The sequence below is a fragment of the Squalius cephalus genome (assembly GCF_949319135.1).
Source record: "Squalius cephalus genome assembly, chromosome: 13".
In the NCBI taxonomy this organism is placed as follows: Eukaryota; Metazoa; Chordata; class Actinopteri; order Cypriniformes; family Leuciscidae; genus Squalius; species Squalius cephalus.
The window spans coordinates 9713561-9740946 of record NC_137134.1 but is presented as its reverse complement, the minus strand read 5'-3'; the positions used below and the strand labels follow the sequence as shown (position 1 = coordinate 9740946).

Sequence of the window (27386 nt, the reverse complement as noted above, 5' to 3'; positions counted from 1 at the left end):
GATATATCCTCTGGACTAATCTGGATTCTCTCTCTCTCTCACCCTCAAATCACTCGCGCGCATTGCGCGTCCGCACCGCAATAAACGCCTCGCGCCGCAGGACCTCCAGATGCACGTAAACGCATCTTTACGTTGACTTAACATGAAAATCACTTGCAACAGACGCTCTATTCGCGTTTGGTGTGAACGCCACTCACATACACAAGGTCATGTCGTGATTTGTTCTATGTAAAGTGGACAATGGTTCTACTTTTTATGGGTTCAACACTTTACTGAATGCCAATGTATTTATTATGCCTTTTTTTTTTTTTTTTTTTTAAAGACAAACCATCAATTTTTGGAAAAAGTTGGATTTATAGCATTTTGGGGGGAAAAAATGGATGGATTTATAGCGTTAAAAAAAAAAAAAAAAAAAACCTTTCAATTTATCATGTGTGTGTGTGTATATATGTATTAATAATATGGTGAATAAATGCATTAAGCTTAACCATTCAACCCTGTTACAGAATGTATTTTTTTAAACTATCTAATAAATATTTTAGGTTTTAAGAAATAAAAATAAAATGTATATATGTATATGGAATATATGGTGACTGCATCAACCATTCAACCCTATTTACCTATATATAATAATTTCTTTATTTTTTGAAAAATAAAAAAAGATGAATGCAGAATGACCTACAAACCAACATTTGTCCTGATTTATAGTTAAATTGGCAATCCTGTTGCAGAACTGCTACCTATTTATTTATTTATTAAATTTTACTTTAATTTGCATTTAATTTTTACTTTATATATATAAAACACAAAATATATGATTAAAAACTGAGGAAACCACAATCTTTGCAATGGTACAAGTTGTTTTATGACACCTTGGTATTCGGTTTACCAGAATGAGTATGATTATTTTCTAAGTGCCATGTCTGGAAAATTTAAGTTGAGTTTGATGAAAAGTCTCACTCGTCCAATTACGGTTTTCTAATTCTAATTGACAGTAAACAGAATGTGTTGTGCTTAAAATCAACATGAAATGTCCCAAATTTGGGGGGTAAGGGGGAAGAATATAAAATGAATATAACATAAAAATGATCATATAACACTCAGTTTGACCTTATGAGATTGTAAATCAAATTTTCTGAAGGTAAAGCCAATTATTTGTTGATTTACATTGTGCACTGCATTCATAGAAAGCATTCGTAATGAAAAAAACATGGAAGTGGATGTTTTGGTAGACGTGTTGGCCATTTTTATTTTGAGGTTGGGTTTCGATTTGCCCTTACAGACCTTGACTCCTTACTTTGCATATTGCAGCAAATCATCAAGGAAACACCCACTGTCAGTCCCGATCAGCATTAACGGATGCTGTCTATGGCAAATTACAGTGCCCAAAGATATTTCAATGGAGCAAAAACTCAACCTTATTGAATATTCATGAGATGGCTCTCTTCATCATTGAATATTCATCCATATGGTACTCAAGTCCACTACAAATGACCGAAACTTCACACTCAGTATTCCAATATGGAACTGAAAATTGCATAAGTAGATATCTTTACAAATTGAATCAAGTCTTTTGTGCTTCACTTGACCCCAGCAGTTTATTACACATATACAAAAAAAAAAAACCCATACAATTCTACCTTCTTAACATGCATTGACTGGAAGATGTGATTTAGAATCAATTCTTTATGCATTTTTCATCTTCCAAAACACATTACTAATGGATTGTTGTCTCAGCAGTGTGTTTGAATTATTAACTTTTGTTGTCAATAATTTTTTTGAGGAAATGAACAATGCTAAAAGGAGCAGATATGAGACGTGTTAGGCCACATGCTTCTCTCACTTTTCAGACCTTATATCCAAGCAGGAAAGGCCTACAGCATTACAGATGTTAGCATAAAATCAACAGACTGCACAAAAAGCTGCTCGGCTTCAAAACAGTCAACGCCTGTGTGACTTGAAGAGAGAATTTTCAAGGGGGGAAAAAAAGCCAGGGTTTGTTTGAAGACGACTTGGAAGAGTTTCCTTCAGAGGATTTTTTTTTTGTTACTGATATGCAGGGATGAAGGTGGAGTGACTTACACTGGCCAGTTGTTGTTGTTTTTAACTTCCAGCGATGTCATTCATAGTACAAATTTTTTTTTTACGCATTAAGCATAAGAGAATTAAGAGCATTAAGCATTAAGAGAATTGTTTTATATTAAAAGTTTTCTGAAATGTTATGATGTATGTAGCATTATCTAATTATATAGGCACTAATATGCATGCATTTCCAGAAACAGAAATCTGAACAATGGATACAGCCAAATATATTTTGAGTAAAAGGTTTTGGATCACTTTTTATTATCTTTTTATAGAAAATATTGTCAACAGCCAGAAACAAATAACAACATATTTATATATTCATATTTTTACAATCCGAGCAGAGTAGACCAATCGAAACAGACTGGGCCATCTGACCAATCAGAGCAGAGTAGATCAATCATAACAAACTGAGAAATCTGACCAATCAGAGCAGAGTAGACCAATCACAACAGACTGGGTCATCTGACCAATCAGAGCAGAGTAGACCAGATTTCCCAGTCTGTTGTGATTGATCTACTCTGCTCTGATTGGTCAGATGACCCAGTCTTTTGTGATTGGTCTACTCTGCTCTGATTGGTCAATCACAATAGACTGGGTCATCTGACCAATCAGAGCAGAGTAGATCAATCACAACAGACTGGAAAATCTGGTCTACTCTGCTCTGATTGGTCAATCACAATAGACTGGGTCATCTGACCATTCAGAGCAGAGTAGATCAATCACAACAAACTGGGAAATCTGACCAATCAGAGCAGAGTAGACCAATCACAACAGACTGGGTCATCTGACCAATCAGAGCAGAGTAGATCAATCACAACAAACTGGGAAATCTGACCAATCAGAGCAGAGTAGACCAATCACAATAGACTGGGTCATCTGACCAATCAGGGCAGAGTAGTCCAATCACAACAGACTGGGCCATCTGACCAATCAGAGCAGAGTAGACCAATCACAACAAACTGGGAAATCTGGTCTACTCTGCTCTGATTGGTCAATCACAATAGACTGGGTCATCTGACCAATCAGAGTAGAGTAGACCAATCACAACAGACTGGGAAATCTGACCAATCAGAGCAGAGTAGACCAATCACAACAAACTGGGAAATCTGGTCTACTCTGCTCTGATTGGTCAATCACAATAGACTGGGTCATCTGACCAATCAGAGTAGAGTAGACCAATCACAACAGACTGGGAAATCTGACCAATCAGAGCAGAGTAGACCAATCACAACAGACTGGACCATCTGACCATATATAGTTAAATTGATATAAATATAGGATGTTGTTCATTGTTGTCAGGTCTGTTAGGTTCTGTTTATGTTCATGTCTTTTATTTTGAAGTTCTCATAGTCATGTTTCTTATCCCTTGCCCCTCATGTAATCTTGGCATGTGCTTCCTTTGCTTCATGTGTTTTTCATTGTTTGATTGCTTTCAAACATGTCTTGTAACGTCATTAGAACTTGAGTATATATAGCCGTCGTGGTGCACTGCCATAGTCTCTTGTCTAGCTTTGCTGTTGTCTTTGTAACCCGCTGTTGGTGAGTTTTGTCATGTTCTGTTCAAGTCAAGTTGAAGTCTCCGGTTTATGTCATGTTTTAATAATTTTTCAATAAAACTGCACTTAGGTTTTCATCCTCGACTCGCCATCAGTGGATTAACGTTACAACTGTATTACAGTAATGAGAAAAACGTTCTCAATTCTCATTAAAAATAATGCTCTTATCAGTGACTTCAAATAGTCCCTAAATAGACTTCATTTTATAAATGAACTGAAATTTCAACCAAAATTTATTTTCTCATATTTCTTCATGGGATTCACTGTGATTTTCGTATCACGAAGCTATACAGACAAAACTACAACAGTCCAAAATGAAGTCTGCACCCAAAAAATCTTGCCGTACTCCATCATAATGAACCATAACACTGCAGCAGATTCAGCTGCGGTTCCACTCTGCTCAATAAGATCATTTTGTCCACGCTAGATATCTTTTAAAGATTACTGTGGTGTGAATTCGTCATATGTAACAGATAGGCCTTGAGCTAAGACCTTTTTCTCTTCTTTTTTTTTTCTTTTTTTTTTTTTTTTTGCGATGTGCGCAGAATGCAAACCTATCACTCATAGAGAAAGCAGAAAACCCCACATTGATGGCACGTTAGAGAGATGTGATACTGCTGACGGTACACACACACACACACACACACACACACACACACACACACACACACACACACACACACACACACACACACACACACACACACACACACACACACACACACACACACAACAAAAACTTGCAGTGATTATTAGTTTCATCTTAAATGTTTGGCAACAGTTCTTCTAACCCTAATTGACAGAGTGTGTAGCTTCTCATTTCTTTAACAATCAAGTAGGAAGACACATCATGGCCATATTCCATGATGACAATGTCAAGATTCATCAGGCTCAGATTGTAAAAGAATGAAGAAGAATTTTCTCACATAAATTGTCTCCTCTGAGTCCAGAGCTTAAATTCATTGAAAGTCTGTGGGATGTGCTGGAGGAGACTTTACAGAGTGCTGGACTCTTGCACTGACAATACAAGATCTTGACCAAAAACTAATGCACCTATTGATGGAAATAAATGTTGTGATGTTATTTTCATCAAGAGGTGCATCAATTGATATATATATATATATATATATATATATATATATATATATATAAAACACAGAAATACTCCGTCGTTATGTATTCTGATCCACACACAGATCCGTACTGTATCCGTACTCATTCTTAGGATGAAAAAGGCATGAAAAACAATCCTAAGTGCCTTACTTTCGCTACTACAGCAAACACAGCGTCTGCACACGCATGCAGCCGAGTCAAGACATTATTTTCATTTAGGTGAGATCTGGGAAAACTTGCTTACACAAAAACCCCTTTCGCTTTGTGCCTGAAACTCAACTCTTCCCGCATTCACACATGCTTATACACACACACACACACACACACGCACTTCACAGCATCCGCGTCTCTGCCACAGCGGAAGAGCTTCATTTGTATTCCGCACAACTCTTGCCAGGTAAGTAATGACAAGCAGCAAAGGCCAGCGTGTCACAGCTCCTCTCAGCTGGGACGGCCCGCTGACGTCAGGCCTGCAGATGAGCCTGCTTCCCCTCTAATGAGCCCGCCGTTCGCCTCTCAGGATTGTACATCATCTCCTGTGTCCCCTGACCGGGTTCAGGTAATAGTCATGGGAATCCACGGCTATTTCTCTTCTCTCACGGATTCCAGACTCATTTGCATTTGAAGAGCCGCATTCTTTTGTGGGGTTAAGCATAATGAGGCTGGTGAATTAAGTGATCAAGAAAAATGGGGTGAATTGGTTCAGTGATACAGCGACAAAGAGTATTTGATTCGGCTGCAGAGAGCAACAGTAACTGCATGGCCTTGGTTTCAGCAGGGTTTTTCTCATTCATTTTCTGTAAACTCACTCACTCTACTCACTCACTCACTCACTCACTCACTCACTCACTCACTCACTCACTCATTCTACTCACTCACTCACTCTCTCATTCTACTCACTCACTCACTCACTCACTCACTCACTCATTCTACTCACTCACTCACTCTCTCATTCTACTCACTCACTCACTCACTCACTCACTCACTCATTCTACTCACTCACTCATTCTACTCACTCACTCACTCACTCACTCACTCACTCACTCACTCATTCTACTCACTCACTCTACTCACTCACACACATACACACACACACACACACACACACACACACACACACACACACTCACCTCACTCACTCACTCACTCTACTCACTCAACTCACTCTACTCACTCACTCACTCACTCTCTCTACACACACACACACACACACACACACACACACACACACACACACACACACACACACACTCACCTCACTCACTCACTCACTCTGCTCACTCACTCACTCACTCACTCTGCTCACTCTACTCACTCACTCACTCACTCTACTCAATTTTTCAATTCAATTTCAATTCAAATGAGCTTTTTTAGCATGACTGTGTAACACAATGTTGCCAAAGCATCAACATATTATATATAAATAATAAAACAAACAAACAAAACATATATGTATATATCATGTCATATGTATAGATAAATAAACACAATTTATCCTAATAAATGAATAAGTACAGTGGGTCTCTCTAGAGAATTAGCTGACTCTGGCGTTGTGAATAGCTAACACATATTTAGCCGCTAGTGCAGCTGTACTATCATCTTCTCCCAGTAAGAAGAACATTTTCTCAGCGTCACTCAGTTCAGAGAACGATGGAATCAAGATTTCAAATCTGGGCAGAAAGGTTTCTCTTATATTTGCATATTTGGAGCAGAAGAGCAGAAAGTGTTCCTCATCCTCGATGTGCTGTAGGTCACAGTGTCTACAGATCCTCTGCTCTCTCTCTGTCCATGTTAGTCTACGTCTTCCTCTCTCTATCTCTAGATCACTTAATCTGTATTTGGAGAGGATTTGTCTTTCTTTAAAATGTTTAATAAATACTCACTCACTCACTCACTCACTCTACTCACTCACTCTACTCACTCACTCACTCTACTCACTCACTCTGCTCGCTCACTCACTCACTCTACTCACTCACTCTACTCACTCACTCACTCTACTCACTCACTCTGCTCGCTCACTCACTCACTCTACTCACTCACTCTACTCACTCACTCTACTCACTCACTCACTCTACTCACTCACTCACTCACTCACTCACTCTACTCACTCACTCTGCTCACTCACTCATTCTACTCACTCTACTCACTCACTCTACTCACTCACTCACTCTACTCACTCACTCACTCACTCACTCACTCTACTCACTCACTCACTCACTCTGCTCACTCTACTCACTCACTCTACTCACTCACTCAACTCACTCACTCATTCTACTCACTCACTCACTCACTCACTCACTCACTCACTCACTCATTCTACTCACTCTACTCACTCTACTCACTCACTCACACACACACACACACACACACACACACACACACACACACACACACACACACACACACACACACACACACACACACACACACACACCTCACTCACTCACTCTACTCACTCACTCTACTCACTCTACTCACTCTACTCACTCACTCAATTTCAATTTCAATTTCAAATTTTTCAATTTCAAATGAGCTTTATAAGCATGACTGTGTAACACAATGTTGCCAAAGCATCAACATATATATAATAATAACAATGAATGTAAATAATAAAACAAATGTATAGATCATGTAATATGTACAGTAGCATATATAAATAGGCTAGATAGATAAATAGTCATAATCTATCTTCATAAATTAATATATACAGTGGGTCTCTCTAGCAGTCTCTGGCGTTGTGAATAGCTAACACATATTTAGCCGCTAGTGCAGCTGTACTATCATCTTCTCCCAGTAAGAAGAACATTTTCTCAGTGTCACTCAGTTCAGATAACGATGGAATCAAGATTTCAAATCTGGGCAGAAAGGTTTCTCTTATACGGGAGTATTTAGAGCAGAAGAGCAGAAAGTGTTCCTCATCCTCGATGTGCTGTAGATCACAGTGTCTACAGATCCTCTGCTCTCTCTCTGTCCATGTTTGTCTCACTCACTCACTCACTCTACTCACTCACTCACTCACTCTCTCTCACACACACACACACACACACACACACACACACACACACACACACACACACACACACACACACACTCACCTCACTCACTCACTCACTCTGCTCACTCACTCACTCTACTCACTCTACTCACTCACTCACTCTACTCACTCTACTCACTCACTCACTCACTCTACTCACTCTACTCACTCTACTCACTCACTCTACTCACTCACTCACTCTACTCACTCTACTCACTCACTCTACTCACTCACTCACTCACTCACTCTACTCAAATTCAATTTTCAATTCAAATGAGCTTTATTAGCATGACTGTGTAACACAATGTTGCCAAAGCATCAACATATTATATATAAATAATAAAACAAACAAACAAAACATATATGTATAGATCATGTCATATGTAGCATAGTAAATATAAATAAATATATAAATAAACACAATCTATCCTAATAAATGAATAAACTAATCACTCACTCTACTCACTCACTCTACTCACTCACTCACTCTACTCTACTCACTCACTCACTCTACTCACTCACTCACTCTACTCACTCACTCGCTCATTCAATCACCCGATATTTAAAATAAATTATATAATATATTTAATTATTAACTTTTAATATTAAATGTTTAAATAATACTTTGTATCTATACATTTTTATTTGAAAAATATTCAAATATATACAAATATCCAAGCAGATTGAGAGTGTACTGTAGAGAGACCAACTCGATCATGTATGGAAATGTTGCCTTGGTAACTATCTGAAATAAAATAAGTATAATTTAAAGTACTAGAATTACCATAACTAAAACTGAAATCAAAATAGTAATATTTTTATATTATTATTATTATTATTATTAATAAATGACAAAAGCACATACTGTAACTAAAAGCTAATTTAAATCAAATTATTACAATAGTATATTAATAATACTAAAATAACTGATGATTGGTGAATTTGTTTTAGGGATTATGGGCAATGTAGTTTTTTACTGGGAATTGCTCATGATAGGTCTGTGCTTAAAGGTTTGGATGATACTGGTAAAACTAATTTCCTCTATGGAAAAAAAAAAAAAAAAAAAATGAATGGGATTTCCAGAACCAGACTGTTGTGCTCTATAGCATGTTTATCAAGGCATAAAGCTGCATCCTCTGTCTTCTTGGAAACGTAATTAAAAGGTTCTAAGAAATAGGAATGTTTTGGTGTCAGAGCCCGTCATCGTATCTGACGTCGGTACAGGCTCAAATCAGCTGGCTCTATTATTTCGGTAATTGCTTTTCAGTCTCGGCACTGAGGAGAAAAATGCCGAGCCGTCCGTCTCATATGCAGATAATGAGCAAATGTCCTTATGCTAAATAAATGTCTTTTAAAAGATTGTTGTGGGACATTGATTCTGATCCTTAACTGTGCTATTAATACCTATTTGCCCTTCTGTTCCCAGAGATGGCAGCGCTCTCCCCGTGATGAAATATAATTTTTCATTTCTTCGGGAAGGGATGAAAAATGGATGAACTTAGAGGTACAAAAGCCGGAGTCTAGATTGCCTGCAGCTTGCAAACAGGTATCGCAAAATAGAGCCATTACGGCAACATCAGCCCGCAAATGGATTTGAAATTGAGTGGAAAACCATGCGACTCTTAGCTGTCTTGAAGGGAATTATAGAGAGTAAAACATTCACGCCCCGGGAAAATGGCCAAAACTAAATGAAAGAAGGGGTGACACTTACGCACCAATACGCTTTCAATTGCTTGGACTAAAAAGATGCAAATCAGATTTTTACAAAGAAAAAAAAAAGCCTACCAGTAAAAGATCTACATTAATTCTGCTTCAGTTCATTTTACCTTCACGTTATTGTGCAAGATTCAATCCCCCACCGAAAGCGATTCTATTGGCTGATATCGCTGTCCAACAACATCGCTGTCCATGATTATATGAACAGTTGATTCACTGAATCACTTGTTTCAGATCCTTCATTTAATTGAAAAGGTTAAACAGGATTCATTTCAGACCTGCAGTATTTTACCATTTTTTCAAAGTTGTATATAAATGAGCAATATCATACAAGTAGCAGTACGGCTGTGATTATATATTATATTAAATTAACTACATTCTCGCCGAAAAAAAAAACCTCTTAAAACTACATTTCGTGACATAACAACAGCAGTATTTTTTTTTTTTTAAATGGTGGATTTGCTTGACCACCATGTTAGTCGCCGCAAGTGGAGTGATACAAACGGTGAAACGGTTAGAGTGCTGATACTGGGAGAACATCGCACGGCTGGAAAACACTCTCAGCCAATCAGATTCGAGAACCAGACAAAACTGTTCTATAGAATCAAATACAAATATTTACTCCCAATACTAACTACAAAGTATTTACTACAAACCTTTGTTGTCATTAACTACAACTAAAATTTTTTTTTTTTAAATTTTTAAAGCGAGTACATTAACAAGCAATTGCAATTTCAGTCTTTCTGCTTCAAACATTTAATGTTTAATTCGATTTGTTACTTGCCATTTCTTTGTAAATATGTGTGAAAGCAATTTCTAAGTGAAAATGATTTCCAACACCCATTTTTCAGTCTAGATGAAAAAGTTAAACTTAAAAACGTTCATGAACATTGGAAATGTTGTATTGGTAACTAACTGAAAGTTTAAGTTGAAGAACTAAAACTACTAAAACTAAAATAAAAATAAAAAGTTTTCTCAGCAATCTTTATTTTCAATGTTATACGGTAGGGGGTGCAGTTACGCATCTTATAATGCGTTTAAGTCCACCCCACTGTCTCGTTCACTCGGATGTGCGTCATTGCTTACGTTGCACGAGTGCCCACTACTGGCGAACCCTTGTAATGGGTTTAAATGGAACGCACTAAGCCCTTGATAACTTGTGGGTAAACCAAGTGCAAGCACTGCAAGTTGCTATTGACGTCATAATCATGTTGCATTTTGGTCTATGAACTGAAGTGTACATATGAGTAGACTCGCTCTCTCGGTCAAATTCGAGGGGTCGAGGGTCTGTTCAAATAAACTTTCCTCATCCACTTGACGAAGTAGAACGCACTACAAAATGGTGGCAGGGATTCTCCCCAGAGGAAAGGCTTAGGGAAGTTTGAGAGTGTATGTGTCCAGAAAGAGCAGATAGAAGCATAGCTTACGCACAGTAATCTAACGCGATCATCAAATATTCAAAACATAGAGATCAAAACTGCCTAACATTGCCGAATCGAACCCATGAAGAGTTAACGACTGTGAAGCTTTAGGGGTGTTGATGGACGCAATCTACTCTATGATTTGATCATCGTTCCAGAGCTTGTCTGGAAAAACTGTGAAGATTCTTCAAACTTTCTTCTTTCTCTCTTCCACAGACAAAGTACATGCATTTGGGTTTGGAACGGCATGAGGGTGAATAAATAACGAAAGAATTTCAATTCTCTCTGTGAAATATCGACAAACACAAGTGACACGGAAATACTAGTTGAAACCGAAAAACGGATGCGCATTGTAAACAAGTACAAAATCAAGCCTTACCTTTTCTGCAGATTGTGCCGTCCCAAAGAAAATGGGAATGAAGGCGAGCCACACGATGCAAGTGGTGTACATCGTAAAGCCGATGGGTTTGGCTTCGTTGAAGTTTTCCGGAACGCCTCGCGTCTTGATGGCATATACCGTACATGTTACCATCAGCAAGATGCTGTATCCTAGAGAGCAAATGATTTGTAGGTCTGTAATGTCACACTTGAGAACCCCTCGGGCCTTGTCGGGGTTTATGGTCTTCTGCTCGTCGTAATCGATTATGGTGTTCGGAGGATCCACTCCGAACCATATGAGGACCCCTAAGAGCTGGAAGGAGATGAGGCTAGACGTGATCGCTAACTGGGACGTCGGGCTGATCAGTTTAGGCGGAGTAACCGACCTCTTCCCTTCCTCAAAGATCCGGTAAATTCGATTGGTCTTAGTGAGCAGAGCGGCGTAGCTGATACACATTCCCAACCCAAGGAAGATTCGTCTAAAGGAGCAAACGGCCACATCCGGTGTGGCGATCATTACAAAGGTGATGATATAACACAGGAATATCCCGGTCAGCAGAACGTAGCTAAGCTCCCTCCCGGACGCTCTTACGATCGGGGTGTCGTTGTAGCGGATGAACGTCGCCATGACGAAAATGGTGGCGATGATACCGAGCATTGCCAGGAAGACGGGAATGATGGACCAGGGAGAATGCCACTCCAGCTTGACGATCGGGATGGGCTGGCAGGCCGTCCGGTTGGGGTTGGGACGCATGTTGTACGAGCACAGCTTGCAGGACGTCTCGTCGTACTGGTACTGGTAGCCGTCGCAGGGCTCGCAGTGCCAGCAGCACGGCATGCCTTTCACCATCTTCTTGCGTTGACCCGTCTTACAGGGCAGACTGCAGACCGAGCTGGGTATTTCCATCTCACCGTTGGGCCACTGCATGTCATCGATCTAAAAAGAGATGGAGACAAATCAGCATGTTGGTCAATGACATTGTCATTTTTTTTTTAATAAATGAAATGGATAAATCATATACAATGACTTGAATACACCACTTTATTTAAAATCTCGAGTCTTGAGTTTCTGAATTTTAAATTGATTTTTTATTTTTATTTTGGTATGAAGTGAACATATCAGGGTGATGCATCAGCCCTTATATCATAATAAAGAAGAAAAAAAATCCTAATCAAAATTAAATGTTTGAAAATAAATAATATAAAAAATAAATAAATGCATAAATATCACAACAAAATAAAATGCAAAACAAAACAAAAAAATAAAACAAAAACAACAGAACAAAAATAAACAAAACACAACAAAACAATATTAAAAACTAAACAAAAGTTAAACTAAACAAAACATAACAAAACTAAACTAAACAAAACACAAAAAATACAAAACACAACTAAACAAAAACCAAAACAAACCAAAACACAAAACAATACAAAACAACTAAATGAAATACCAAAAAATGCAAAACTTTAAACTAAATAAAAAATAAACTAAACTAAACTAAACTAAACAAACAAACAAACAATAAATAAATAAATCATAATATATTCTCATGTCATGACTGTGTGTCAAAAAGATCAAAAAGTCTCTGAAAATATCAGATAATTTGACTGGTAGTGCATTTCAAAGTCATGCAAAGCTCTGTTTTTTTTTTTTTTTGTAAGAATTTATATTACAATTTCAGAAGAAATACTTTAAGAGCAACAGAACCAACATGCCCTTTTTTGTTTTCTTAACAAGTTAATTATACACACCCATTAAAAGGCGTGAATGCTTTTAAGTGTGATCACAGGGAAGAAGAGAAAACTGCACAATTTTGAGCCTGCTCATTGCTTTCCATCCACTCCCTTATACCTCCCTTAATATGCACTTTGAATTTCATGCCTTTCATTCAAACATTGCTGATTGCAGTGTGATTACCAATGATTTCTTTTAGCCCTTCATGGCAACAATCACCATGGAGACGGGTGCATCTTAATGAAAACAGGCAATAAGAGGGTGGCGAGAGAAATGTGGGAAATGCCGCTTTTTGGAATGCGTGAATAAATCACATAACATAATAAAAGAGCATTAAAAACACTGAGTGAACTTCGCAGTGATTACAGGTTTGGATTCAGTGGAGAAAATTCACTTTCAACAAGAGGCCTGCATGAAAATATAGAATAAAATACACAGGATCAGACAAACAAGGAATTGTTCATTTAAAGGAACAGTTCACCCAAAAGGCCAGGTTTTCTTTTAAGAGGGATCCGGTCCTTTTAAGAGCATTCTGTCATCAATTTGTTTATGCTTTATTAAACTATCAATGAATAGTTTGACTGAAAACAACTCTAACACCCAAACTCTGGTATTGATGGCTTTACCAGAGGACAGCCAGGGGAAATTAGCTGCAGAGTAACATCCTATTACACCTGGCTATTATTGGGTTGTGTCTGCTTTCAGGAGCACAGAGCATTTCGCTGTTTCCGTGGGTGTGAATGTCGGACTGACACCTGGAGACGGCGTAATGAAAAGCCACATCAATCCAGATGACGCACTCCGGAGCCGGGCTGATTGGACACGGAGAGCGTTCTGTCACCCAAACAAAAGCAGAAAGACAGCGCAGTTAATTTAGCCACTGAATCCCATCTAGGGGTCGGGGTGGAGAGGCACGAGGAAGAATGAGAGGACTTTTCTTCTCGTCCATGCTCTCTGAATCTTATTTTAAATTCCTTGCACCATCTTATCTCCTTTCTTGTCGTTGTTTTTTTTTATTTATTTTTTATCCGACTCTCTTGCAACAATGCGGCGATCCTTTATCGGGCATCGGGGTTGGATAGATTCAGAATTTAAGAAATGGCTCCTTTTTAATTCATGACAAGTATTTGAATTAAAATGAGAGGAAGAGGAATTTACTAAAGAAATATAAAGAGATTCAGGGGATACACAAAATGGCTGTGATACATAGATAGACAGACATATAGATAGATAGATAGATAGATAGATAGATAGATAGATAGATAGATAGATAGATAGATAGATAGATAGATAGATAGATAGATAGATAGATAGATAGATAGAACTACAGAATGATAGATAGATAGATAGATAGATAGATAGATAGATAGATAGATAGATAGATAGATAGAACTACAGAATGATAGATAGATAGATAGATAGATAGATAGATAGATAGATAGATAGATAGATAGATAGATAGAACGATAGAACGATAGATAGATAGATAGATAGATAGATAGATAGATAGATAGATAGATAGAACGATAGAACGATAGATAGAACGATAGAACGATAGATAGAATGATAGAACGATAGAAAGATAGAACGATAGAACGATAGAACGATAGATAGATAGATAGATAGATAGATAGATAGATAGATAGAATGATAGATAGAACGACAGATAGAATGATAAAATGATAGAACGATAGATAGATAGAACAATAGATAGATAGATAGATAGATAAATAGAATGATAGATATAACGACAGATAGAATGATAGAATGATAGAACGATAGATAGATAGAACGATAGATAGATAGATAGATAGATAGATAGATAGATAGATAGATAGATAGATAGATAGATAGATAGATAGAATGATAGATAGAACGACAGATAGAATGATATAATGATAGATAGATAGATAGATAGATAGAATGATAGATAGAACGACAGATAGAACGATAGATAGATAGATAGATAGATAGATAGATAGATAGATAGATAGATAGATAGATAGAATGATAGATATAACGACAGATAGAACGATAGAACAATAGATAGAACGATATATAGAACGATAGATAGAACGATATATATATAGATAGATAGATAGATAGATAGATAGATAGATAGATAGATAGATAGATAGATAGATAGATAGATAGAATGATAGAACGATAGATAGATAGAATGATAGAATGATAGAACGATAGATAGATAGAACGATAGAACGATAGAACGATAGATAGATAGATAGATAGATAGATAGATAGATAGATAGATAGATAGATAGATAGAACGATAGAACGATAGATAGATAGATAGATAGATAGATAGATAGATAGATAGATAGATAGAATGATAGATAGATAGATAGATATAACGACAGATAGAATGATAGAATGATAGAACGATAGATAGATAGATAGATAGATAGATAGATAGATAGATAGATAGATAGATAGATAGATAGATAGATAGATAGATAGAACGACAGATAGAACGATAGAACAATAGATACATAGAACGATAGATAGATAGATAGATAGATAGATAGATAGATAGATAGATAGATAGAACGACAGATAGAACGATAGAACAATAGATACATAGAACGATAGATAGATAGATAGATAGATAGATAGATAGATAGATAGATAGATAGATAGATAGAATGATAGATATAACGACAGATAGAATGATAGAATGATAGATAGATAGATAGATAGATAGATAGATAGATAGATAGATAGATAGATAGATAGATAGATAGATAGATAGATAGAATGATAGATATAACGACAGATAGAATGATAGAATGATAGAACGATAGATAGATAGATAGATAGATAGATAGATAGATAGATAGATAGATAGATAGAACGACAGATAGATAGAACGACAGATAGATAGATAGATAGATAGATAGATAGATAGATAGAACGACAGATAGAATGATAGAATGATAGAACGATAGATAGATAGATAGATAGATAGATAGATAGATAGATAGAATGATAGATAGATAGAACGACAGATAGAATGATAGATGGATGGATAGATGAAACTTCATTTCACGACTCTACTGTACATCATGTTTGTTACCAAAATGAATTTCAATTTAAGAATATTATGCATAAATATCCGCATTTCGATGAGCCTAAAAATCGTGCTATTCCCATAAGTTCCATTAAAAAAGCTATCATGATATCAGATGGCTAAAGCATGACACGTACATGCAAAGATGAAAAACGCATACATCCACACCCTCATGAGATCAGCTTGCCAGGAGCAACAGTCGGAGCAGAATCAATTATTTACCCAGAACACCAAATATCTTTCTGATAGAACAGAGACAGCAGTGCTGCTCTAAATTATTGAAGCGTTTGCTCAGATGATGTCACTATCAGGAAAGCAACCTGAGAATTACTCCCCTACGTTAGTGTTACCATACCACACATTCCTCTGAGCCAAGGTTTTCGTAAACTAAAACTAATGATTTAAAACTCATCTTAAACCAAATCAGAATTAATGCCAAGTAAACAAAAACAAAGTTGAAAACAAGTTTTAAAATACCAACTGAAGCTAGTGATGAAGATAGCTAATCAAAGTAAGTTTTATAAAAAAAATCACATTTTTGTCAAAGACTACATCCAGATCTGATTCAGAATGATGATCAAAACACAGATGGATTAGAGCTCGTCCTGGGTCGACATTTCATTCAGGAACATTAGGCAGATTTGATTTATATGGTGTTTCATGTTGTTTTACATATCAGTTGTTTCTGCTTCTTCTTCACCTGTGTTTTGATCGGGAGATTCAGTACTCTTGCAGAAGATGTGTAATAGCGCCCCCTACCGTATAACAGTGAAAACACGGAATCCGGAATATTCTGTCACTGGCTGGGAAAAAGTTAAAAACTGGTTGAGATTCTGCACTGTGTATTTAAGGTTATTGTAGATTGTCTATAGATTTAAAAAAAAAAAAAAAAATGCATTGCAGAGTGTGCATTGTCAAAACACGCTTCCGCGCTTCGTAAAAGTGAATAATTTTGCGAAACATTAGTTTTAAATGATTTAATGTTTCAAACAAATCTGACCGACTGACTGTGCGAAAAGCCATCCAACCAGAAGGTGGCGATATGCTGTTAACACACAGTAAGAAAAAAATCAGTACAAAAACAGAAAATGTACTAGTAATTTTCTGCCAGGACATTATCCAATAAGTATATAGACATTTAATTTAACCCTAAATCATGACACAATGCAAAATACGCGTAAAACACCTGTGAAAAATCAATCGTAATCCGAATGTACAACATTCATCAAGATGTTGTTGTAGTTGTCATGTGACTTACGGCGTCGGTTGCCTTTCACAAATCCTCTCCCGTGGCCTAATCAGTTCAGCACTTATTTCTCGATGGAAATAGTAGGTATTTTCCAGGAATTTTTTAGCTATTACTGTTTTTCATCTACTATGTAGTAGGGAAGGATCCGATTTCAGATGCAGCCTATATGTTGCCCTAAGTCTTGCCCCACCTTAGAAAACAGAAAAGGTCACACCTGGAAACTGTCCAGACTGCAGGGAAGTGTGAAACTAACTAAAAGTAAACTGAAATGTACATTTGAAAGTAGTTAAAAACTAATTCGAAAGTACAACAATAAAAAGTTCACAGCTGAAAAGCTTTGAGCCACCACGCTAGCAGGCTAACAGGTAGGAGTTGTTGTTTTCTGTACTGAAAGGCGTAGCATTATCATTAAAGCTGTTTTCCAGTCAAACAACCTGAATCAAAGCAGAACTAGGAATACATTACAACCCTCAACCTGAGTTCGAAGCACTTTTCAAACCTGAGCTTCCAGCTTCCTCTGACAACCGGTAATTTATTTTTCCGCTAGCTTGAGTTCTTTAATCTGGGCCTCCTTTCTTGTTCAAGAAAAGGTCAAAAACAAAGTTACAAGTGAACAAGCCAAAGTCCCCACACTTGATTTGCAGAGCTACAGTTCTATTTAAAGAGCAATCTCTACCTCTGGGCGAATCAGATCTTGTATCATCTGCTATCATTGCTTCCAGTCGGCCGAACATTGGGGGGTTGGTGGCTAGCAGGCACTCATGAAGGAAGGCCATTAGGAGTCATTGGAAAAATGTCGGCTGAGAGATTGAGAAACTCAAACTAACTACAGCAGAACTGACACTGGTACAACAGAAGTCAATTACTTGTCCCTCAGCGACAGATTGCCTCCGCTTTTTCGGAGCATACACACCATGAGGTTCCCAGATTTGACTGATTAGCTGTCTCGCTACACATTTTAAATGTAAACTACTTAGAAAGTACACAAGATGATGAAAAAAAAAACAAAAAAACTTGCCAGGCTGCAATCCAGGCAGGAACAGACTGACAAGTGTTTTTTTGTCCCTGAACCAATTTAGTTCAAGCATTTGTCGACTACTGTAACTTTCTGAGTTAGTTTAAAGTGAGCACAGACACATTTCTGCAGGTTTGAAGTTTCCAGTTTCTGGAGTTGAAAGAATAATGACTGTTTATAAACAGGTTCTCTGTTTATAAACACTCCCCCCATCTTTCATTGGTCAGACCAACTGATAGCCACGCCTACAGCTCACCTTATTGGTTGAGCCGCTGTTGCTATGCTGGCCTGGTTGGGCCTCTCAAACAAACAACGTTTTGTGGCAGTGTTAACTCTTTGGGGGGGGGGGGGGGATCAACTGACAAATGTGAGTATTATAATATCAAGAAATTATATGCATTAGCTTTAAAGTTCAAATGTGGCAAAAAAAAAAAAAAAAAAGAAGTTTTTAATGTTGTTTATATGTCTATGTGGTGTTTTTAATATGCTTTAAGGCGAGACACTACAGGTGAATAGGGTAAAATTGATGAACACCATGAAACTTTCCCAGTTGATTACCTACCATTAAGATGAGAAAAAAATGTATTACAAGTTTTCTGTAATTTAATGTTTAACCCTCTGAGGTCTGAGCTGTTTTCTGGGCCCTGGAGGTGTTCTGACATGCTCTGACATTTCTGGTTATTTCTGTTACTTGTGACATTTTCATGGCTAAAGTCTAATTACACTGTATTCAGCACAAACCCTGCTACAATAATATATCAACAGCATGTATGTAAAAGTTTGTAGTTTTGAGATAATGACATTTATGCGTGGTTTGTGAAAATACAAAAAAAAATTCTCACTGAAATAAGGCCATGAAACCCCTACTGATTATTTCTTCACAAGACTTTTGAAAGTTGTATGACGTAGCCTAGAATATTTGCTGCAAAACTATGTGAAAATCACCCTGACTGCTCATTCAGAGAAGACAATATATTGATTTAAAAATTTTACGACGTGTTTTGTGTGAATAAGCCTTATGCGAAGGGGCGGATAACCTCATTAATATGTAAGGCTTTTCTCACCTGAGAAAGACAAAGAACCTCCCTAATGGCCCTATTAGGAGCTTATCAGGGCCCATCATTCTGAGCAACCTTGCACAATACTGTAAATGAGGAGATTTAAAAAAGAATGGCTTTTAAATTGTTTGGATTTATTTACACAACATAATCCAAATAGACACAACAAATGGCAAAAAAGCACTTATTGAAAGACAGAGACCTTTGTGCCATTCCTAAAAACATTGTACATACCTTCAATTTCCAAGGTGTTTGATTTTCACTTTACCATGTTCATGTTCCAGAGACTCATGTGAATGTTGAAGTCGGCAGGACTCATCTGGGCCCTGAAAAAAAAGTGAACATACTGATATCAAGAGAAAGGTCTGCACGATTTTGGAAATAAATATTAGATTTTTCTGGTTAAAATTGCTTTTTAAAGTTCACAAAATACACACACACACACACACACACACACAAATGTTTCCAACAATATATAGTAAATGAACACCAGGTTTGTTGTGCCTTGTAGGCATAGGCTATGCGCAGTGCTGGGTAAAATAATAATAAAAATATTTCAGTAACAACCAAGCTAGAGAAAAATATATTGATTATCATGTTACTTTGAATGTTTCCATTCGTTATGATGATATAAAATGAGATAATAGTAAAAACATGAAGCCGTTTGAGGTGTTTTGCTTTTCAAATTTTCAAATGATACATTCAAACGCGATCGCGCTGCAAAATCTGATACATTCAAACGCGATCGCGCTCAAATATAAAACATTATGGTTACCATATACATATCTACGTTTGACCAGATAGCCACAAACACAGTAGGCCTAACAGTAAACACGGGTCTAAATATTATAATATTCCCCATATATCTAGCAACAGTTCAACTGCAACGTGACATTTATGCAACAATAACAAACATGTAAGAATTTCTTACCTTAAATCTTTCTTGTCTTCAAATTGCGTTCTTCTTCTTCTGAGGTAGCCTAAATCCAATGTAAGCTCAGGCGCGTCTTTCAAACTCGACGAAAAGTGAAGTGAAGTGTTTTGGTGTTTTGTTTCTGAGGTAACGAGCGCGTTCGCGTTCCATGTGGAGATTTGCATGTGAATATCTTTTGCGCGAGTGGGCGTGGCCAAATTAACTGTAATGAGCAAGCGTTTGAGAAGCTGGACATCTTGTTGGTTTTATACAAATTACTTAAACAGAAAATATTTGTTTTCGTTTTGAACCCGATCATTTAAAAGTACACACTTAAATGTTTATAAAGGTGTATGGCTCATAAATGTGTGACAAGTATTCGCTGAGTTTTGTTTCAGTTTATAGACGTGCTCAAGAAAAAAAAGTTCACCGCGACGGAGAGGCAGAACGCACACCCTGTTTATATTCTTTATTTTACAAAAGCACAATGTTTTGATTTGATTGTAAGTGGACACATACAAAAGTAGAAATATCACAGATTCTTTTTTTATATTTCTTTTTTCTGTATGACCATAAATGACGGAGTAATTTAAGTTTATAGTGCTACAATGTGGAGAAAATCCAGCAAAACGCGCCGGCGCGTTTGCCGACCTCAGAGGGTTAAACATGCAAATTAGGTATTATCTTATTAAATATGTGCTAATTTGCATATATTTTAAAAAAAACGAAATCTGAGTATTGGATAAAGCCACATTCAAAATTATTTTTTCATTGTGTTCGCATATTATTAGATGGGAAAAAAATTACAGAGGGATTTATGGATATCTACTTTTGTTATCCTGTAAATCAGAATATACTGTCAATAGCCTTAAAAATTTGATTTTCGTCATGTGTTTTGAAATAAAATATTATATAAATCAGGATAGGAATAATATATTTACAAATCCCTCTGTAAATGTCTTCATAATATAACTAGGTACAAGACTGGAGAGTTTGGTGTATAAAGGTGCTACTGAAGTGGAGATTTCGGACTTGGAGTATGAGAGAAAAGTCATTTTGAGAAAACGGGCTTTAAAGATTTATATCAGCCAATGATATTGCGCATTCACCCCTTTTACTTTCACGATTGGTTGCTGATAAAAAGGAAATGACCATATTTGGATCCGACAGCACTGTACAGGAGAAAGAGAGAGAGAGAGCTTTCTAACGATGTATGTGATGACAGGGTGCAGACAGTGATCGCGGAGAAGCGGGATGATTTACAACGCCAACTTTTGTTTAATTTATGAGAAATCTACAGACGCAAACAGACAAAGTGTAGTAAAATAAAAACCTAAATGTGTATTTCGGACTTTTTTTTACCACAAGTCTGAAAGAAGACATGTTATTGAAGACAAATATCCCAAAATCTCAAAATTGACAAGTGAAAAAAAAAAAACTATGTTTTTGCCTGCTGTGTCTCGCCTTAAGACAAACCATGTGCAAATTCATAAGTTGACAGCATTACTGAGTATTTTCTCATTGTCTCAAAAATCGCTGGTGTTTCTGACATCAAAAACTACCTTGTAACCAATCAGATCAACGTGTGATCGTCAACCAGTGGATCTCTGAGATGGAGTGAGTGGAGGCGGGGCTCATTTGCATATTCTAAATGAGGGAAGAGTGTAGAGTTACATTCAAGTTATTTTAAGGCATGAATATTTTTTTTTTTTTTTCAAGGAAAAAACGTTTAAATATGTCATTTTGGTGAGTTTTAAGGGATAAAATCATTGACTATATGGGGACTTTAAGAATGATGGCATCAGAGATGAAGAAAGAAGGTAACTAAAACTTTTACAAAGATGGCGCAGATGCCGTTTCTGAAGTGACAATACACAATAACACGAAGGCGACATGAATGTATTTAGCAGAGCTGACGACTAATTCATATTTATGCTTAATTTTATTCGATTGACAGCCCTGGATTGGCTAAAATACTGAACTGAATGTGTCTCTTTACACATCTCACTCGCACTATATTTAAAAATTAAATACACCTGACTTAGATTAACCTTGCTTCCAGTCATCATAAACACTGATAAACAGACATGCGTATGCTATGCCTATTACTATACCACGCCGCTACAATTCTTAGGCTAATGAACCTGAACGATTTATTCTATTTATTATAATAGGGCATCGTCACTCTGCAAGATTAAGATGTCTTTGAATCAAACAACTATCTTTATTTCAGTCTTTTTATTAAAGAAATACTTCACGCTGAAATTAAATAATTCTGTCATCATTTACTCACCCCAAAGTCATTCCAGTTCATGGGAGTTTATGAGAGATGTACTGTAGCTACTGTAGCAATGCTCCATTCATGAATAAACTGTTTTTTGAGTCCCAGTTCATAAAAGCAATCTGAATAATTCATTCAAGAATCTGACTGATCCTGTTCTCGACTCAATCTTGTCGCAGCAGTTCACCGCCGACGGCAGAGAAAGATTATCAGTTAATAATCACTTAGATTCCAGTCTTTTCCCTCACAGAAAACTGTTGGGACTTGGGATATAGCGCATAATGAGTCATATTAACTCTTTTTTATCACACTTTATGGCACTTTATGTCCTTTGATAGCTTAAATTTTTTTTCAATACTCAAATATATATACAGTAGAGGTGAAAAGTGGTAAAAAAACAACAACACACTGACAACAACATGATCAGTTCTAAATATTTCATTGGTTCTCTCTTGTTTTTGCATGTGTTCATAATTTCTTCATATGACACACTTGCCAAAAAGGATGTCCGCACTAACTTGTCACGTTTCATTGCGTTATCACAAGTCATTCAAGGTTCAGAACGAGTAAATGACCTATAAACCACAATATTTCTACATTGACAAAAACATCCTAAACCACGTTTCCCCAAAAAATCACCAGCAGCACGTGAGAAATGAACACTGAAAAAGTGTTAGCTAGTGAATTTCACAATTTATGAAAACGGCAAATAACGCATTGAATTAAACATGAAACAAACTGTATTCTGCGAACCTACAGGGAAACTCAATTGCCTCCTAAAGTCAGGCTGTGTGTGACATTTAAAACTGCGTTGTTTTGTCCCATGGCTGCTGTTCTGTTCTCAAATTCGGGGTTTTTCACGCTCCACCGGATCACTCGGTTCATGCCCCGGCGTGCTGGGAGTGCCGAGGCCGAACGGAAAGCTGGTCCGGAGTGTATTTAGCAATGCAGAGAGGAGGTGAAGATGGCCCTCATTATTCCCAGAGCCTTCTTCTCTTATCGGGCCCAGCCAGGCCTTTTCTTCCCTTCCCTGCATTTAAATTGTGAGTCAAGCACAATTGTCAATAAATCATGGTGGTGGGCAGGCCAGCGTCATAGGTGGGGTGACAGCTTAAATAACGTTAGCCTGAGGGTGAAGAAAGAGCTAGTGTTTGCCCGGCGGAGAACATCCCGCAAAGTAGACAGGTGGATAATATTATTAAATGTATCCATGTAACCTTGACCGGGGACTCACAATAGACTTCCCAATGGCTACACAGTAAGACATAATGTTTTTGCATTACATATTAACAACATTTTTATATTTGATGAAGAAAATGTGAGTGGTTTTTGTCTGTGAATGGCCCTTTTTCAGTGTAAGCTAAAGTAAAAAGTAAAAATGTTCTTGCACTTTGAATACATGAGTGTACACACGCATAGTAAAAAAGTATTTTCTACAAATATGATGAATTATTCATTTGTAGGTGTTTATGTGGGTTCGTACCATATAACATTTTACAATGTGTAAAAAAAAAAAAAAAAAAAAAAAAATTATATGACTTTGACACACTCACAATTTACATTTTTTCCTCAGAATTTTGAGATATAAACTCAAAATTGTGAGAAAAAGGTCAGAATTTTGAGATATAGGCCTAATCTTTGGAATTGCGAGGGAAAAAAAGTTGGAATTTTGAGATGTAAACTTGGAGCCGCAAGAAAAAAAGTCGGAATTGTGGAATATATATAATAAAAAATGTGAAATGTCGCCTTGTCAATAAAAACTTTTCAATAAAAACTATATAGAATTATTTTAATAAAAAATTAGAAAAGCCCATGACAAAATGACTAAAATGTAAATTAAAATTAAAATGAAAACATAAAAATAAAAGGTAATTCAAAATAGTAATACATACTATAATAGTATATAATTAATACATATTTTTTCACCAAATATTTATACTTTTTTTTAACAAAACTTTTTTTTTTTTTTAATAGCTGCAAATTTTAGGCGAATAAGTATAAAAACAATAACAAAACTTGCTCATGCAATACTCACCACCACATTACAAAGGTGATATGGGCAATTGCCACAATGTTGCAATGCTTTTTCTAAGGTGTTTACAGTCATTTTAACTGTGTTGCCATGCGGTTGCTAGGGCATTCCGGTCTCTAGATATGGCAGGCATCCTTTTCTGTGAGTCTGTGGGATTTCTTTGTCGAATTAAGCCAATTTGAATTATCATTCATGTCAGTAGCACAAACTATTCTAGCTCCAAACAAACCCATACAGATATTGTGTGTAGTAAATCACACAAGGGAGGTTTCAGAGTTTTCCGCAAGGTGCCAAGCAGTCTCTCTAGTTGCTTAGAAACCAGGAATTAAAGCTCTCTCTCTCTCTCGCTTTCTTTCTCATACACAGCATGCAGAAATGCGTCCACTGCGGCACATCTGTGGTCAAGGTTTTAAACTTTGACTCTGTACCTTTGTGACAACCTTCGGGGCTCATCTATTTACTACACAAGCTGGACTAAGCGTAGTTAGCACTGCGCTAACGTTCGCCTTCCTTCCATCGCATCTGCAATGAAGGGGCAATAGTAATTAGCTTGATATCTGCTTCCCACCCAAAGCAATTTTCCCACCAGGCTTCATGACGCTCGTAATTTGGACTTTGGGGGCCACCATACTCTGTCCTGTTACTCGTGGCGATCCTAATGAGATTAACGGCCCTGTTGCTATGGATACTGGACGAGATCTAACTCTTTAGCCTTCGGTCTGGTTGGTTTCTTCATTTCTTCATCAGCTCACCTCCTCCTCAACACACTCATAGAGCGAGAAACGGGATGCAGATTAGTTCAAGTGTGGGAAGCCGTGTCACAATGCTAATTACGTTACCCTAGTAGCGCTATTGAGAGGCGTGGCAATACTCTATTTCTTTTCCATCCAAACGTTGTCGTTATGAGTTTGCAAAACTGTCCGCCGCGGTAATTGTCCCTGGCTTGTGTCACACGGTGCTTACTTTTCCAACACTGCCGCCTTGTCAGTTGGCAACGCACATGTGATCTGACACCTCGCGTACGCTTCAGAGCTTCCTCGTTCAAGTGTTTGCTACGCTAATTAACTAGCGTGGAGGAAGACCCCTCTTTTAGCAGGTCCCTCGACACACGGGTGCCACTGCATAAATCTGCGCAGCGCATTGGCGCAACATGGCGTGATTAAAGGGCCGTGATTATGGAAATGTATTATGTGATAGTTTCTTCATGAATCTAGTATGTTCTTTTGCTTAATGGATCCAGGTCTGAAAGAGGAATTAGCATATTTCCTCCATTCTCGGCTCATACTGTTTTGGGTTTTGAATGCTGGAGGCCATGTCTAAAGTGACAGACGTTCATTGGCCTCGATCTTGCTAGGGGGCTGCAGTTGTTGTTAGACAATGAACGCTAAAGCTAATTTAACAGACTGATATTTCATTCAACAAAAAAGTTTCACAAGAACATCCACGGCGCGATCAACAACAAAAGAAAAATCTTTTCAAAATATAGTTTAATAAGTTAATATAGCACGTTCTTTGGAAATATGAGCTCTGTACTGACACGTCACACTCTACAATCTCAATAATCTCCTAATTACTGCTTATTAATAGTTATTAAGTTGTTAAGTTTAGGTATTGGGTGGATTTGGGGATGTAGAATAAGGTCATGCAGAATAAGGCATTAATATGTGGTTTACAAGTACTAATAAACAGCCAAAATCCCAGTAATATGCATGCTAATAATGAGAATTGAACCCTAAACTAGTGTTACCAAGTTTTTAATATTAAACTTTTTCATATTTTTCATTTAAATGTCATGCGGTGTAACCAAAGACTTATTAAATAATACATAATTATATAGGTAAAAAGAAAAATTATGTTTTACAAACATAAATCATTGATGTTTTGAAAAGAAAAGTTTATATTTTAATCAAAAGTTTTAATTTAATGTCATGTGGTGTAACCAAGTAATGAGTAATTATTAAATATCAAATAATTATTTATTAAAAAATAAAGTAAAAGTAAAAACTGTTTTACAAACATACATTATGGATTTTTTTAATGTAACAAGTAAAGCTTACAAGTAACATGCGTTTCATAATCAGATTACTAATTTGACGTACCTAGTAAATAATTTCAAGTAGTGCACATTACGTTATCAGATTACTTTTTGTGATGTAACTGCAGATTACATTCTAATAACCCAAATACATTTATTTACAGACAAAAAATTTACTACAGACGAAGTATTTTCAAGAACAACAGTCACAGTAATAGTATGAATTGTAGCTGAAATATAGCTGCATGATGTCCAATTTAGTGGACTTATGATTAAACAGAATTTCCTCCCAATCTAAAATCAATACATGGAATGATATGATAACAATGATATGACTCCTTAGATGTTACTTGATGTTACAATATGTTTTAAGCTAAATAATTGTATAAGCTTTTTGAATAGCTGTCCACTGTAGTGACTGTAAATATCACTGTAAATATATGATCATCATAAAGCCTAGTTAATATTAAATCGCAGCATTATGCAGTCAAATATGTCTGTACTGTATATACTAAATGGTATAATTGACCTAGTAGCCGTATAATAAGAAGGATAATGCAATGCCTTTCGTGTCCACGTCAGAGTCTAGATCGCTCTGGCAAGGTTTAATTTGAGTTAATGACCAACTGACTTAGATGACATTAACTATTAGACGGGGGGTGGGGGGAGGGGGTCTT

At 36.8% G+C, this 27386-nt stretch overlaps 1 protein-coding gene across 2 annotated transcripts in view; it reads right to left on the bottom strand.

Annotated features, from left to right (window-relative positions):
• The window catches only part of grm7 (glutamate metabotropic receptor 7), a 217327-nt gene that overhangs the window by 37461 nt on the left and 152480 nt on the right, over positions 1–27386 (bottom strand). For both annotated transcript variants that reach the window (XM_079889895.1, XM_079889896.1), the window contains exon 8: positions 11305–12240. In XM_079889895.1, the coding sequence (XP_079746021.1) occupies positions 11305–12240 (936 nt within the window). The remainder of the gene's footprint in view (positions 1–11304; positions 12241–27386) is intronic.